We start from the raw sequence: 14,560 nt of genomic DNA, 5'->3' as shown, positions 1-14,560 counted from the left end.
TCATGTGCTGGTCCTAAGCAAATAGCTCCTGCTCAGGACCAGCTCATAACCAGCTGAGGACCATCTTAAACCAGCTGTTACTGTTTTCCTGTGATATGCTTGCACCACACCTGTCGAGAAAAGAGACACAAATCAACAAGCTGTCATTGTCCACAAAAGAGTGACATTAATGCATAAACAAATAGTTGTTCAGCTTGGTTCTGTAAACACTAGGGGGATTTAATGAAAATTGATTTAGCTGTGGTTGTCACTCTCCAATATAACACACTCTGTATGTAAAGAATGGCATTAAGCGCTCAAAAGAGATTGACAACCACATTTAGCTGTATTATGTACCCATATGTGGTCCATGATCGCTTGTAGTGTGTTCCTCAAATCTTACTCTACCTTTGGCCAAAACCTAAACTCACCTGAGTGTGCTCAGCCTCAAGAGACTCGCCAAATCATTTAAAACAATCATTTTGCCAACACACTCAATGCTTGCTTACCCCATATTTTCCAAACAACACCTTAAAAACAGATTTTACTGACTTTACTTTTCTGACTGAAATCATCAGCTCATATGAAACTGTTGGCAGTGAAGACGCTGTGATTGGCACAATCATGTACACCCATCATTGATTATCCTCGGGTCAACATCAAGGGGTTAATTAGCCTGTGAATAGAACTATTCCCTCATAAGCAGTGGGGTCAATAGCACATTAGATCGCAGTAAATAAGATCACGTCCCAAGATTAGCTGCCAGTAGATACCCTTCCCCCTTCCAAGCATGTAGCCACATTCCCTTGCTGTGGACATGAAGAGGGAGGTGAAGCTCTGTGGTCCATGGTTTTGATTAGGTTGTATATTTTACTCTTGAACCTGAAGATGGCAGTTGATTAGCAGCAGTGCATAGGCTTAGAAGATTCATATCAGCATTTGAATGAAGAATGAACAGAAATGTGATTGGATTCCCATGATGGGTATGACCAGAAGGTAATATATGATTATAGAATCTCCTATTGTATAATCTGTATCGGTGTCAAATAATGACTTACAACCAGGAAAATCACAAGTTCCCTTGCATCTTTGGGAGTAGGTGCCCTTGATGTTCTCATTGCAGACATCAATACTGTGGAAACATTGCCCAATGGGTTAAATAGGAGGCACAGACCAGAACAGATTGGAGGGGAAAAGTAAAACTCTTATTTCCAGCCACTGAGCAAGAAGTTTAAGCGAAGCTTAGTGACCCACAAAGGGCATAGTGTGTATTATTAAAGAGAGCACCTTCTAAATTTTAAAGGTGCTCCTCTGAAATTCCTGCATTAATATCTATGAAGACACTTTTGACAAGATCGCCAACAGTTTTACTTGATTTTTTGGCATGTTTCGGTCACTCTTCTAGTTTTATCACGTGGCCTTATCACTCCATAGTCAATACAACTTTCAAGCTCTCTTATCTCACCCCCTCATATCCTATTTGCTTTCAACTCAAGGAAGAAAATGCAATATCAGATTGTATCATATCTCTTTTTTAACCTTTCAGATTTGAACCTGATCTAATGGTAGTCTTAAAGTGCTATTAATCTGGTTGTTGGCAATAGGGTTCTGAGGATGATGGGCCTTGAAGATGAAATTGAATACAATGCAACCTACTATTTACTGTCTTCAGTTGAGATGAGCTCTAGAGCAGTAGAAGAGTTTCCCTGTCTTACACAGAATCATTTTAGAATCACCGAACAGCCTCTTGATGGGTGTGAGAAAAGGTGTCAGTTTGGTAATGGGTTATATTGTCATAGAACAAGTGAAGTGAACTGTGGGCTGTGGTTTAATGGCCAAATATGAATCTATAGGGTCTGCATTACTGTCCCTTTGCCCCGTTTATAGCCTCTTTACTGAATATTGACATAATACAATTACTAGGGCTGTCAAAATTAACATGTATGGTTAATTAAATGTCTTTAACACTATTACCTTTTTTTAACACTGTTAAGGCATTCTTTCGGTTTGGCATTTGGTGAATTTTAAATGATTTGATATCCTATATTCTATGGTCTTTCTATTTATTATCACAGTTGTTTTTATTATATGTCATTCTATATTTCTATAAAAACTGATCAGAACATTAACAGCTGATTGGAATTGCAGTGCAATTGTCTCACACATATATACCATTTAAAAGTTTTGTAGTCAGTACGATTTTTTTTTAAGTTTCTTGTGCTCACCAAGGCTGCATTTATTTGATCAAAATGCATTACAAAAAAGCAACATCATTGTAAAATATCGTTAATGTTTTCTATTTGATTATTTTAAAATATAATTTATTCCTGTGAATTTTCAGCATCATTAACTCCAATCTTTGGTGTCACGTGATGCTTTAGAAATCATTCTAATATGGTGATTTTGTGCTCAAATATTTCGGTTTATTATCAGTGTTGAAAACGGTTGTGCTGCTTAATATTTTTGTTTAAAAAATTCAGGCTTCTTTAATGAATAGAAAGTTCAATAGAATAGCATTTATTTGAAATAAAAATACACTTACCCCAAATTTATGAACAGTAATGTGCTTAAGAATATGTGTAATGAATGTGTTAATAAGTATGAAAAAAGAAAATATTAATCATGAATAAATATTATAATCGATTGACAGCTCTATAAATTACACAACCATAATGTGAAGACTGCCACCTGAAGCTTGCTTCAGCAAGGGGTAATGAGTAGCTTTGATAAGTTGGCATGCATCTGAGTAATGACAGAAATTCGGATCAGGTCCTTATAGGATTGCTTTCCTGCTGAGTCACACCAGATCTTCTCTGTTTTATCAGCGCTCAGGGGAAATAGGACAACTGTACCTGTGGAGCCCTCACATCTGATCTATTGTTCGAGATTTTTTTGCTCTGCACAGCATAGCCTGTTCAGCTCCTCTGTTACTATATCGATGAGTTAAAGAAAGGAAGGAGACTGACTTAAGAAGGAGAAAATGAAAAGGAATGGTGTATTAAAAGCGATTGTGTCCTCATTTGGTCCCTGTCAGGGTGTGGGATGTCAGCCCCCTGGGTAAATCATGCAGCCTGCCACTTCTTAAACACTTACTTTTATAGACAGTCCAGACAGTGTCAGGAAAGGGCGAGAGCTCACGCAATATCTCCATCATTAGTTAATAACATTAAATTGAGCGAGCTAGTGCACTACAGATGAGGCCGGAACAGTGCATATTATGAATTTGGCTCAGATGAGCAAATGAGAAGGATAATGCCAGCTGGCGCAAGATAAAGCAATATTATACCTTTATAAAGATATAAAAGTTGCTGTTGTATTTAATAGGTGCTCAGTTTCATAGAGCGTGTTTTTGGCCATGATTTTAAACTCTGTTTCTGTCCTTGTGCAGACACTTGAGATGAGAGAAATGTTGATTATAAATAAACTTTTACTAACGAAAGAAAATTGTTCAGTTTCATTGTTTCACCAAATATTTGTTTGTGTTTGGACTCTGTATTTATATTACGTGTTGTATCATGACATGCAAACGCTACAGTAGGTTCTGTTGAAATCAGTTTAAAGGCTCAGTTGCTATTACTGTAATGAAGATGAGGTTGGCATGACAGTTATGCTGCCTTAGAAGGCAGTAGTCTATGTAGGCAGTGAGGCAGGTTTTGAAAGGGCAAATTATGTGACACCAGTGAGCGTAAAATTCTGTGTTATATCAAAGCAAATCACATTTCAGAAATGTTGAGCCTTGTACACAATCATTGCTCTGTCCCGCCACAGAAAGTCAAGGGAATTCCCAACTCACACACACACACAGCTAAATCTTCCCTCAGCTCAAATAAAAATCTTATAATATTGTGAGTTTTTGTTGTTTTGTTGTTAATCACACTATGATAACATGGAGATATTTTACCTAGAAATTATATTGGGGGAGGGGGGATTAAATAACCAGTGAATTAAAGGGTTAGTTCACCCAAAACCAAAAATGAAAATAATGTCATTCATTACTCACCCTCATGTTGTTCCAAACCCGTAAGACCAAAATCGTGCGTGTGCCGGCGCTGACCCAGACGTCATCACACCGGATCTGGGTCAGCGCCGGCACACGCTCGCGTCATGGTAATGTCGTGAACGCACGTCCAAAGTGACACAGTAGAGAAGAAAATGTGGAATAAAGTCGTTATTTTTGTTTTCTTTGCGCAAAAAAGTATTCTCGTAGCTTCGTAACTTTACAGTTGAACCACTGATGTCACACGGACTACTTTGTCGATCATCTTGGTACTTTTCTGGACCTTGAATGTGGTAGTTACCTTGCTGTCTATGGGAGGGTCAGAGAGCCCTCATATTTCATCAAAAATATCTTAAATTGTGTTCCGAAGATGAACGAAGGTCTTACGGGTTTCGAACAACACGAGGGAGAGTAATTAATGACAGAATTTTCATTTTTGGGTGAACTAACCCTTTAAATACTTCACAGATTATTTTCAGGGGTGTATAATACTAGAGTAATTTTTATGATTATTATTTTGGAGGATATGTACTTTCCTCAAGTGCTGTTTGAACTGACTACTTGTACTTTTAATGATTACATTTCTGAAGGGAAAAAAAAATTGTATTACTTTTTATTCTTTTGTATTACTTTTTACACTTTTGCGTTTCATTTTCTTCCATTTTGCACACATTAAATGTGCTTAAGGGAAGCAGAAATGTGAGATCTGGAAATGGAAAGCAGCCCAAGATTGCTAGATCTCAAGGACCTGTTTGTGTAGAGATCATTTCATAAAGGTAGAAAGGTGCTTGGGTGTTTAATGATTTAGCTGTTAGCTGTCTATGTAATATATTGGCTGAATGCAAAAGATCATGCTGTCTTTCTATCTATCTATCTATCTGTCTATCTGTCTGTCTGTCTGTCTGTCTGTCTATCTATTTATCTATCTATCTATCATCTCAGTGTCTGTTGATCTGTCAATCAGATTTGGAATCAGTTCATGCTCAGATGTAATATGCAGATCTCTCTACAGACAACCTTGTTTTGCCATGCTGCAAAAGGACTTGAGATTGTCTTTCCACTTTGAGCATCACTCGAGGGATTTTTACACTGATTCAGCTCCATATGAAAAACCCACTTCAAAGGACGTGTTTATGAATTGAGCAGTCTTGCAGCTTGAAGAGGCTATGAAGTGATAAAGTGCCCTCCCCTTGTGATCGAACTCCAAAAGCCCTCACCTCTAAATAGAATATCTGCTATACCTGATGCACCAACTTAGATAATCCTCCATTTGTTCCTACGGCATGTAGCACTAAAGACAACTTTCCGTTCCACAGCTTTGCGGTGATAAGCGGAGCAGTGCAGGGATTAGATTAAGCAGTAAACACCAGGCGCAGATTTATTGGATGTCTTAGAGATGGATTTGTTTTCTTTGCAGCTTTTATGCATAATCGTTCCAAATGTTCTTGGGTGCGCAAGGAGAGAAGGTAATTGAGAGTGACTTGTTTCCATCATTTCTTCAGAGGGTACATCAGAAGAATGAGATGTCTCATTTGGTTACGGTCACAGAAAGCAAAAGCGTTCACTGGAGTTTTAGTGTTCACTGTTGCGTGAAAGACTGAAATGGATAAGTACCATAAAAGAGATGTGCACTACATTACACCTCTGTGAGTCTGTTTTTATTTTGCAGCTTTTACCAGTAGAATAGCAACAATATCTGTTGTTCAAGTAATTAAACTTACCCGGTGAATCGTGTTCATTTTAATTTTAGAGAACTTCAGCTCAAACTGTCATAATTAAATGTTTTTTAAAAAATCATAATGTGATTCTAGATTTTCAATAAGCTATTACACTTGGATGTCCATTATAATACAGATCAAAATATACTACTTCCATTTAATCACGACTTCACAAAATATGGTACAACTTAACATTACAGTGTCCTGGAGTCAGTTTACATTTATCTTTAAATGTAACAGCTTATACATCATCATTATTATTATTATTTATATGAATGTGTAATATTTGTATCGTAGACACTGTGTTGTGACTTCTTACCACCAATCAGTTTAAGAGTTAAGTTCAGTCCTTACAGCTTAGGGGTGTAATGGTACACATATTCATACCAAAAATGTTCTGTACAGGTCTTTTGGTTTGACACATATGTGTACTAAATGAACACAGCATTGTTTTAACCACTGCACTTGTGTGTCGAATACGTGTGCTGCATAATGCATTTGAAACCTGTTTTCCTCAGTGCATAACTTATATTTTATGGTTAAATCCTTATCTTTAAATGTAAGAAAGTCATGTCTGTATTTCCATTTTGCATTAAGAATCATCCTGACAGCAAGCAAGTTAAACTTAAAGAATGAGTGCTGGAGCGCATGCATGCATGTCTAATAGATGGAGCGCAATAAAACGGGAGCACAATAGTTCTGACTTAAATATCAATTTTGCTAAAATAGTTTGCATTCAAAAGTAGAAGCATTTCAAATCATTTCCCCATTTCCAAAGAAAGAAAGAAAGAAAGAAAGAAAAGAATTAACATTTTTTCTCCCACTGTACCAAAAACATACCGAAACTATTTGTCTAACTTCTCAAGATATTTATAATTTAAAGTTGTTAAATAGCAGTCAAGTTATCCATCAGATGATACCATTTATTTTTATAAACACAAATAATGAGGATCTAAAACAGGGTGACTTCTCATAGTGACTTCTGTACAAGGCCTCAAATTAATTGGTGAATAGAAACAGCTCTGATGGACTGGTTGTGAACCATTTGATTTATATTTGCATATTAACTCTCTCACAAAAAAAGACTGAAAAATACCCTCATGCTACTAAAAAATGTACTGGCTGCACATACACTCATGTTTGATTTTGCATGTACTGTACTGTAATTGGCCATACTGTAATCACACAGGTGCCTGAGGTGTCTTCAGGGTTATAGAATGTTAATGAAAGACATAAGAGCAGCCTAATAAATCTCTTATGTATTTCCCACCGTACTGTCTATGAACAATCACAGCCGAAGTACGCAGACTTTATCATTATTAAAGCCATGGTGGGAAATACTTAGCATTGAAAGACTTTCCTGTGCACGTAGATTCCCTGCAAACACGCAGGCCATCTGATGAGAAGTTCAGCGAATGAGTTCATGTTTTGAGCTGCCCTTTTGACTAATCAATTTTTTATGACATTTCCCCCCGCTCTGCCTCGAAGTACATTGGAGAGAGTCGAGTTGCTAAACACAAAATTGGTTCCATGGTGCAGAAGGGAACGCTGATTCAGTGTGGAAGGAGAGAGAGAGGGAGGGAATATGTCACACATTTATGTAATGCTTGTGACACCAGCAATTAGACACACAGGATCTCTGTGTTCTTATTGTTTACTCTCTGCTGATGAATATGCGCTGTCAGAGCTCGGGGAGCTCAGCAAAATTTGTCTTTGAAGCCCACTTGAAGAGTTAGTTCCCAGCCAACCTCTTTGTTGCTTGCTGAATTTTCCCCATCTCTGAACTCTTTACACCGAGCATACTCGAGCTCTGTGTGCCGTCAGCATCAGCGCACTCAAGGGTTATTCATAAATCATGAACTGTACTTCCTTTCTCTGACTCTATATTGTAAATGCTCACTATTTGATTGATAGGTCAGTGTGTTTGTATACGTCTGCTGCAGGAAATACAAAGTCAAGCTGATTTCATCAAGAGCAAATGAAATAACTGACTGAGTGTTTACAGTGAATTAGCCTATATTTCTTTTCAACTTAAATTAGCAGCCTGTGAGCCGAAATGAAAACTTTCAGTAGCTTCAATTTGGTTGCCAGTGAGTGTTCACAATTACATCCTAAGTAAAAATATAAAACAGATTAAGACCAAATTGTGACCAAATAAGGCCTATTTCTCCGAGATTTCTTTATATAGAGTAAAAACTGTAATATTGTGAAATATTCTTACAATTTAAAAGAACTGTTTTCTATTTTGAATATATTTTAAAAAGTAATGTATTCCTGTGATGCAGAGCTAAATGTTCAGCAGCCATTTCTCTAGTCTTCAGTGTCACATGATCTTTCAAAAATCATTCCAATATGCTGATTTGCTGCACAAGAGTCATTTGTTTATCATTAGCCATATTGAAAACAGTCATGCTGCTTAATTATTCTGTTTCTTTAACTGTTACTTTTGATCAATTTAAAGTGTCCTTGCTGAATAAAAGTATTTATTTCTTTAAAAAAAAAAAAGGGGGAAAAATCATATACTGACCAGTGATGTATGCAATGTACATGTAGTGTTAAAGAGTTCTTCTAGTTCATTTGTAGCTCCACCCGCTACTATATGTGATGTACAGTATACAGCATATACATCACATACAGTTAGCTTAGGTCACACTTTATTTTAAAGTCTTGCTAAACCAGAGCTTTTTGGTGCATGTTTTTTCTAAGTTTTGTAAATGAACTCTGAAATTAATTAATAACAGCAAGGACATACCTGCTATGAATTACACAGAACTCTATAGATGTATATATACATATAATATGCTGGATTTACCAACCCGGTACAAAGATATCTTTAAGGGGTTATTCTAAAGAGAGTAATTCTTTAAAATAATTTTATTCTTTCAGGTAAAAGAAATATAAAGGAGGAGATGGCTATAACCAGATTACCAACACATAAATATTGAACATTAACTGTCATTATACATTACAAACATAAAGACTGAGGGCTAATATGTGGTCACTGGAGGTGATCTTCTAAAGTCTGAGACCACACGGAAAATCTGGGATTGTTAAAACTGAACTCTTTCTAATGTAAGCAATCAAATAAGCACACTATTCAAAAGTTTTAGCTTGGTAAGGTTTAGGATGTTTGCTAAGATGTTCAATTTCTTTCTTTATTAAAAAAAAAAAATCTTTCATCTTTCTTTAAGATGCTCTTTGGATCATTCTCAAATCATCAGGTTTTACACAAACCGTTGTAGTTCATGCAGCTCAAGTGCTAGAAATTACAATTTCTATTTTTTATTTTATTTTCAAATTGCTTTTCTTTCTTTTCTTTTCTATTTTCTGAAATTATATATATTGACTACATAGTTGATATTTTCTCCACTAGAAGTCTCAGATTTATGGACACCACAATATTTCAATCAATTTAGTTTCACTACTATAAAAATAATGGTCACACTTTATTTTAAGGTTCAAATCTCACCATTACAAACCATTAACTACGACTTTTACCTCAATAAACTCCTAATTTGCTGCTTATTAATAGTTAGTAAGGTAGTTGTTGACTTTAGTTATTGAGTAGGATTAGGGATGTATAATATGGTCATGCAGAATATATATAAATATTATATAGTAGCTTTTTGTTATCAAATATTCCAATTTATGTTTTCCATTTGGTTAAATAGGTCTGCCATTTTAGATTCAAATGAATCATTGTATGATTTGGGAATTTTTCATTTTCTTTCCAACAGGTCTTTCAAGGAAATTTTGATAATGACACCCACAGAAAGAATGTGATCGATCCTCCCATCTATGCCAGATTCATCCGAATTCTTCCATGGTCGTGGTACGGAAGAATCACTTTGCGTGCAGAGTTACTGGGATGCCAAGAGGAAGAGTGAAGACCCCTATTCATTTTCCCTTTGCAACACTTTGGTCCATATTCAATATAAACTGTGCTTGTAAACCATGTACAATTAAAATCGGTTTCATCTCATCTGAATTTTCCATTTTTGTAATATTATGATTCGTTTTATGTTTTATTCCTAAAGAGGTTGAGTTTAGTCATCACTCATGCCCTGCTTTTTTGTCCTTTTATGGTCTGTGCCATTTATTGAAATCCTTTTTTTTTTAAGCCAATTAGAGGGTGGGGTTATTTCACTGTGGTTTTCGCAGTGGAACAAAAGCCACTGTACAGTGTGTCACTTTAAACCAGAACAAAAAATGACATGCAATGCTTTTTGGGCCATAATCAAACACATAACAGAAAAGACTAACATTAATATGTAAAATATCTTTCTACTTTCATTTTAACAGCAGGCTTGACTGAAGTTATACCACAACTGACACTGACGTTGTTGTGTGGACAAAAAATATGATGGTATTGTATTATATGTAAAACGCAAAATAACTGCATGATGCAAAAATGAATAGAAGTATAAGAAAACAAGATGTATACGTTCAAATTAAAGCATTTCGTAGATCATTTTTATCGATCATTTCAAATTTTTATTATCTGTTTTCCTATACTTTTCTAAAGACAGTTACATGCCGCATAACGTGATGACATGCCATAATAAAAGCAACACTATAGAACTGGAAGCACCTACAAATCTTAACTAATTTCACACACATAGGCAACTGTTGAAAAGTTAGGTAAAGGTACATTCACCTGTAGGTTGTTACGTAGGCAGTCTGTAACAACGACAGAGACATTTTTAAGAAAATAACGTCCTTGGAAATTAATTCTTTAGAAGTTTTTTTTTTTTTTTATGTAGCCTATACAATATTGTTTAAAGCAGCACTATATAACTTTTTCTGTGTTCAAAATTTGCAAAATGTATAATGAGCGAATACATCATGAAGTCATCTTCCAAACCGCGTTTTTATCTTATTCTGAATCCGGTACACTTATAATAAGTAGTTATATTTGGACTATTGTAGCCTGGTCAGGTCGTCACCGCTGCGGAGTAACACATAGCTGCGTGAATCGCCATAGACATAAACTTAGGCTGCGTTTACACTGGCACAAAAAATCCGATCTTTCGCTCACATCTGACACAGATCGGAATTTGTTGCACACGTGTAAACACAAAAACCCGCACGAGATCCGATTTTTTTTGCATCCGATCTGAGCCACTTCCAAATGTGGATTTTAATCGGATACACATCTGATATCTGGACATCCGACCTACGTCTAAACACACATATCCGATTCTCCACAGAACTCCCAATGCGAGGGCGACACGTTTGCTCATAAAGATTTTTAATGGCGTTTTAATGCCGGCGTGCTGTATGCGCTCGCATTTTATTGAGATGGAAACTTTTTATAGGTAAGAAATTGCACATTCAGGAGCTGGTTTTCAATCACCGCCCCGTGATTTTTGAAAATACAACAGCTAAAAAGCTACATATGCTTCTCAGCAATGAGGTGATAACTTAGCAGTTTTTGTAATTAAACCGACAAGCTTGTTTGCAATGCTTCACAATCGCTCACTCGGACATGGGTGCATGCATTCGTTCTCTCTCTCTCTCTCTCTCTCTCTCTCTCTCTCTCTCTCCTTAATTAATTCGAATTCATTTCAATAAATATCATCTTTATTTCACTAAAGAATTCTACCTCTAACGAGCTGTAGATAAAATAGTCTAACAAATTAAAATTACCGTTATTTTCCGGTCTTTATCCGTTCAGTCAGATTTTGTGCTGCAAAACATCCATGACAGCCGTTGTCCATGCTGGCAAATAATAATGGCCATTCGACGTGAATTATATAAATAATTTTAATAGCACGGCCATTTAAAACCCGAGGGTCTACCATGTGCATAGTAAAGCGATCACTGCAGACAATCCTTTTGGGTGGGAATTAATGTAAACACAGATATCGGATACCAGTCGTGTCTAAAGTGAATGTAAACAGACGTGCCAAAAAATCGGATATGGTCAGAAGATCGGATCTGTGCATTAAGACTTGCAGTGTAAACGCAGCCTTAGAGAAGTATCTCTGGTTAGAATGTTCTTCCGCGGGATGTGTGCAGATCTGTTTATTAACCGCTAGAGCGCCAAAAGTTACATAGTGCTGCTTTAACTTCCAGATGTCTCAGTTTTTCAGGCTGTTTACCTATTGATTAACTGTACTACTGTATTTTTTTTTTCTTGATTGTAAAAACCTCAGGATAGATGTAATCGTTTAGTACTTACAATTGTACGATTAAAAAAACTTTGGTGGAATGCAAAGTCCCTTTGAAATCCCACATTTGTATGTGCTTGTTCGAAAATGTGAAGGAATATTAACATGCGAAAAATGTATTGTATGGTGGGATTATTCTTTTTTTTTTTTCCCCCTTTGCATATAATGAAGACATCAATAAATAACAGCTTTCATGTATACAGATGTTAGGTAATCATCAAAATCAATTATTAATTTCAAAGGTGAGCACCATTGGGTTGTAAAATGAATCACTGCATCATTTTATTTGCTACTTTTCTGGAAATTGTCAGGGCTCATGACATACATGTAATATATATATACAAGAACACATGAGATGGGGGAGGGGGTTTAACACTATTTGTACAGTCTTGAACGTGACAAAAAAAAGACATGAACATGAATTCGGCGAATATCATACACCACAATCAGCATATCACGTACAGTACCATGTTTTTTAACTAAAAGATAAATGTTGGCATAATGTTTCTATGTTTATCATGATTATCGACATATATTGAAATAATATCAGTAATTCTTGTCTAACATTTCCCTGTGTCTGTGAAATTATTCTCTAACACTGTTCAAATGACTTGTGTGCACATTTAACAGTTTTGTACAGACCTTTTGAGGGTGACTGTGTATTAAGAAAAAAATCGAAATATGAGGTCCACAGGCACATTTTTGAAAAAAAAAAATAATAATAGCAAAATATGTATATTGGTGGGTCTGATAGTCCAGCATTTCCATTACATGTGCTGTGAATAGTGATCGTTTGAAAAAAATGTATAGAGTTAAAGTCGAGAGACCCAGTGGGCCACATACTATTTTTGTTTTGCATTTATGCTGTCAGCTGTTAAAAAAAAATAAATAAATAAGTCATGTTTCTTTTTTATTCATACTGTGTCAAGCAAGTGCTATATGGTAAAACATACAAATTATACTCTATTAGTTCAAGGGAAGTGTACAAAGGAGGACAGACATTGCTAACATATAGACAGCTCTTTTGTTTGACAAATAAAAAGACATCTGTGAAAAATCTTTTGATTTCTGTCTATCGCTTTTTCACATGTTATGCTATCACTAATGTTTTGGAGAGAAAAAAAGAGCACTCTCCTGTTGTTGTTTGTCCCAGTACATGATTTGGTATGCAGCTTGTGTTTTTCACTTGCATTGATTGCTTTCCTCCTTCTCCCAAGCTATTCTTTGTTCAGGATCGCACAAGATACAGCCTATGAATGTGATGTCAGATCATATACTGCTTATGGCACTTCATGTGAAGGGAAGGAGAAAAAAAAAAAGAAGAAGAATAAATCTTCAGGAGATGGCCAGATATGCCCAACTGTGATGTCTAGCAATTAATTTTTAACCTCAGTGCCACAATACATTTTAAAGAATGAAATAGAGATTTTAGAAACAAGAACTAGCTTGTTTCTGCCACAGGTTAAAAAATAAATAAATAAAATAAAATTTCTTGTTTACTTTTTTACTGATTTTTTTATCTCACAATTTTGACTTTTTCTTGCATTGCAAGATATAAACTCAGAATTGTCAGATATATATGCAAAATTGTGCGATGTAAACGCAGAATTGCGATATATAAATGTACAACTGTGATACATAAACTCAGAATTGCAATAAAGTAAGTCAGAATTCTGGAGTTTACATCTTGCAATTCAGACTTTTTTCTCAGAATTGCGAGAAAAAAAGTCAAAATTATGAGATATCAGCTCAGAATTGCGATATGTAACCTCGGAATTGCAATAAACAAAGTCTAGTTTGTCAATTGCTTTAGAAACAGTGACAGGTTTTTTTTTCTTTCTTCAGGGAAAATTGCCAATCTGATATTATGAATCTTGTATTGCTAGTGCAATAGATTATGTAGATAAACAGAAAGCACATAGAGTCGTATGATCTTTTTGGCAATGCCTCTATTAGACTGTATACAGCTGTCTTACATGCTTGAAACCCATGCAAGAAGAGATTTGTATAGGCGTTTTGAGACCTGCAGTCTAAAATCAGCTTTTTCAATCAGCCCATTTCTGAGTACAATGGCGTGAGATGTTAGCATGAGGCTATTGTACATTTCTGATTGTGCTGTTGGATTATTAATGCACATTAGTTATTGCTAGGAAACCGTTCCTTTGCCAGCAAAAGTCATGAGGTGGGCATGGTGCCATAATCAAAAAGCAGGAAAAGGCCAAAGGAGGGTATGTGATTAGCAAGCATGCTGGAATCTCTTCCATACTAAAGGTTTCCTGCTTCATTTTGATTTTCCCATCGCAAATTAGAATTGCTTTCAGATGTAACAGCTGATTGCTTCTGTCCGTGGCATCGTTCAGTGAAGACGATCAGTCTTAAGATTGATACACAGCTGTGTGCTACACATGCAGATCACATACATACTAACAGAAGATTAAAGTCTTCAATCAATAGGTCATAGGTCTTGGAGATCTCTGCATTCATTAGTTTGGTTCTCATTTAAAAAATCGGTAACACTTTACATTAAGGTTCCCTTTGTAAAGGGTTTATAAAGGTGTTAATAAATGACTAATAACTCACTTACAAATGCACTACAATTCATTGATAAGACGTTATAAATGCATGAGTAAAAGGGTGATTTTAATGCAATACCTGCCAAATAGTGAGCCATTTTTAACTCACATGTTATAAAT

General features: G+C 35.8%; 1 protein-coding gene across 1 annotated transcript in view; it reads left to right on the top strand.

Moving 5' to 3' along the window:
- edil3a (EGF-like repeats and discoidin I-like domains 3a) overlaps window positions 1-10,447 on the top strand; it is an 80,812-nt gene extending 70,365 nt beyond the window's left edge. The window contains exon 9 of the mRNA XM_016572649.1: window positions 9,432-10,447. Within this exon, the coding sequence (XP_016428135.1) occupies window positions 9,432-9,581 (150 nt within the window). The 3' untranslated portion in view covers window positions 9,582-10,447. The remainder of the gene's footprint in view (window positions 1-9,431) is intronic.
- Window positions 10,448-14,560: the final 4,113 nt, after the last annotated feature.

Source organism: Sinocyclocheilus rhinocerous, unplaced genomic scaffold (genome assembly GCF_001515625.1).
Source record: "Sinocyclocheilus rhinocerous isolate Xijiao unplaced genomic scaffold, SAMN03320098_v1.1 scaffold171, whole genome shotgun sequence".
NCBI classification, from domain to species: Eukaryota; Metazoa; Chordata; class Actinopteri; order Cypriniformes; family Cyprinidae; genus Sinocyclocheilus; species Sinocyclocheilus rhinocerous.
Note: the sequence above shows the minus strand (reverse complement) of the source record. Positions and strands in the feature narration are given on the sequence as shown.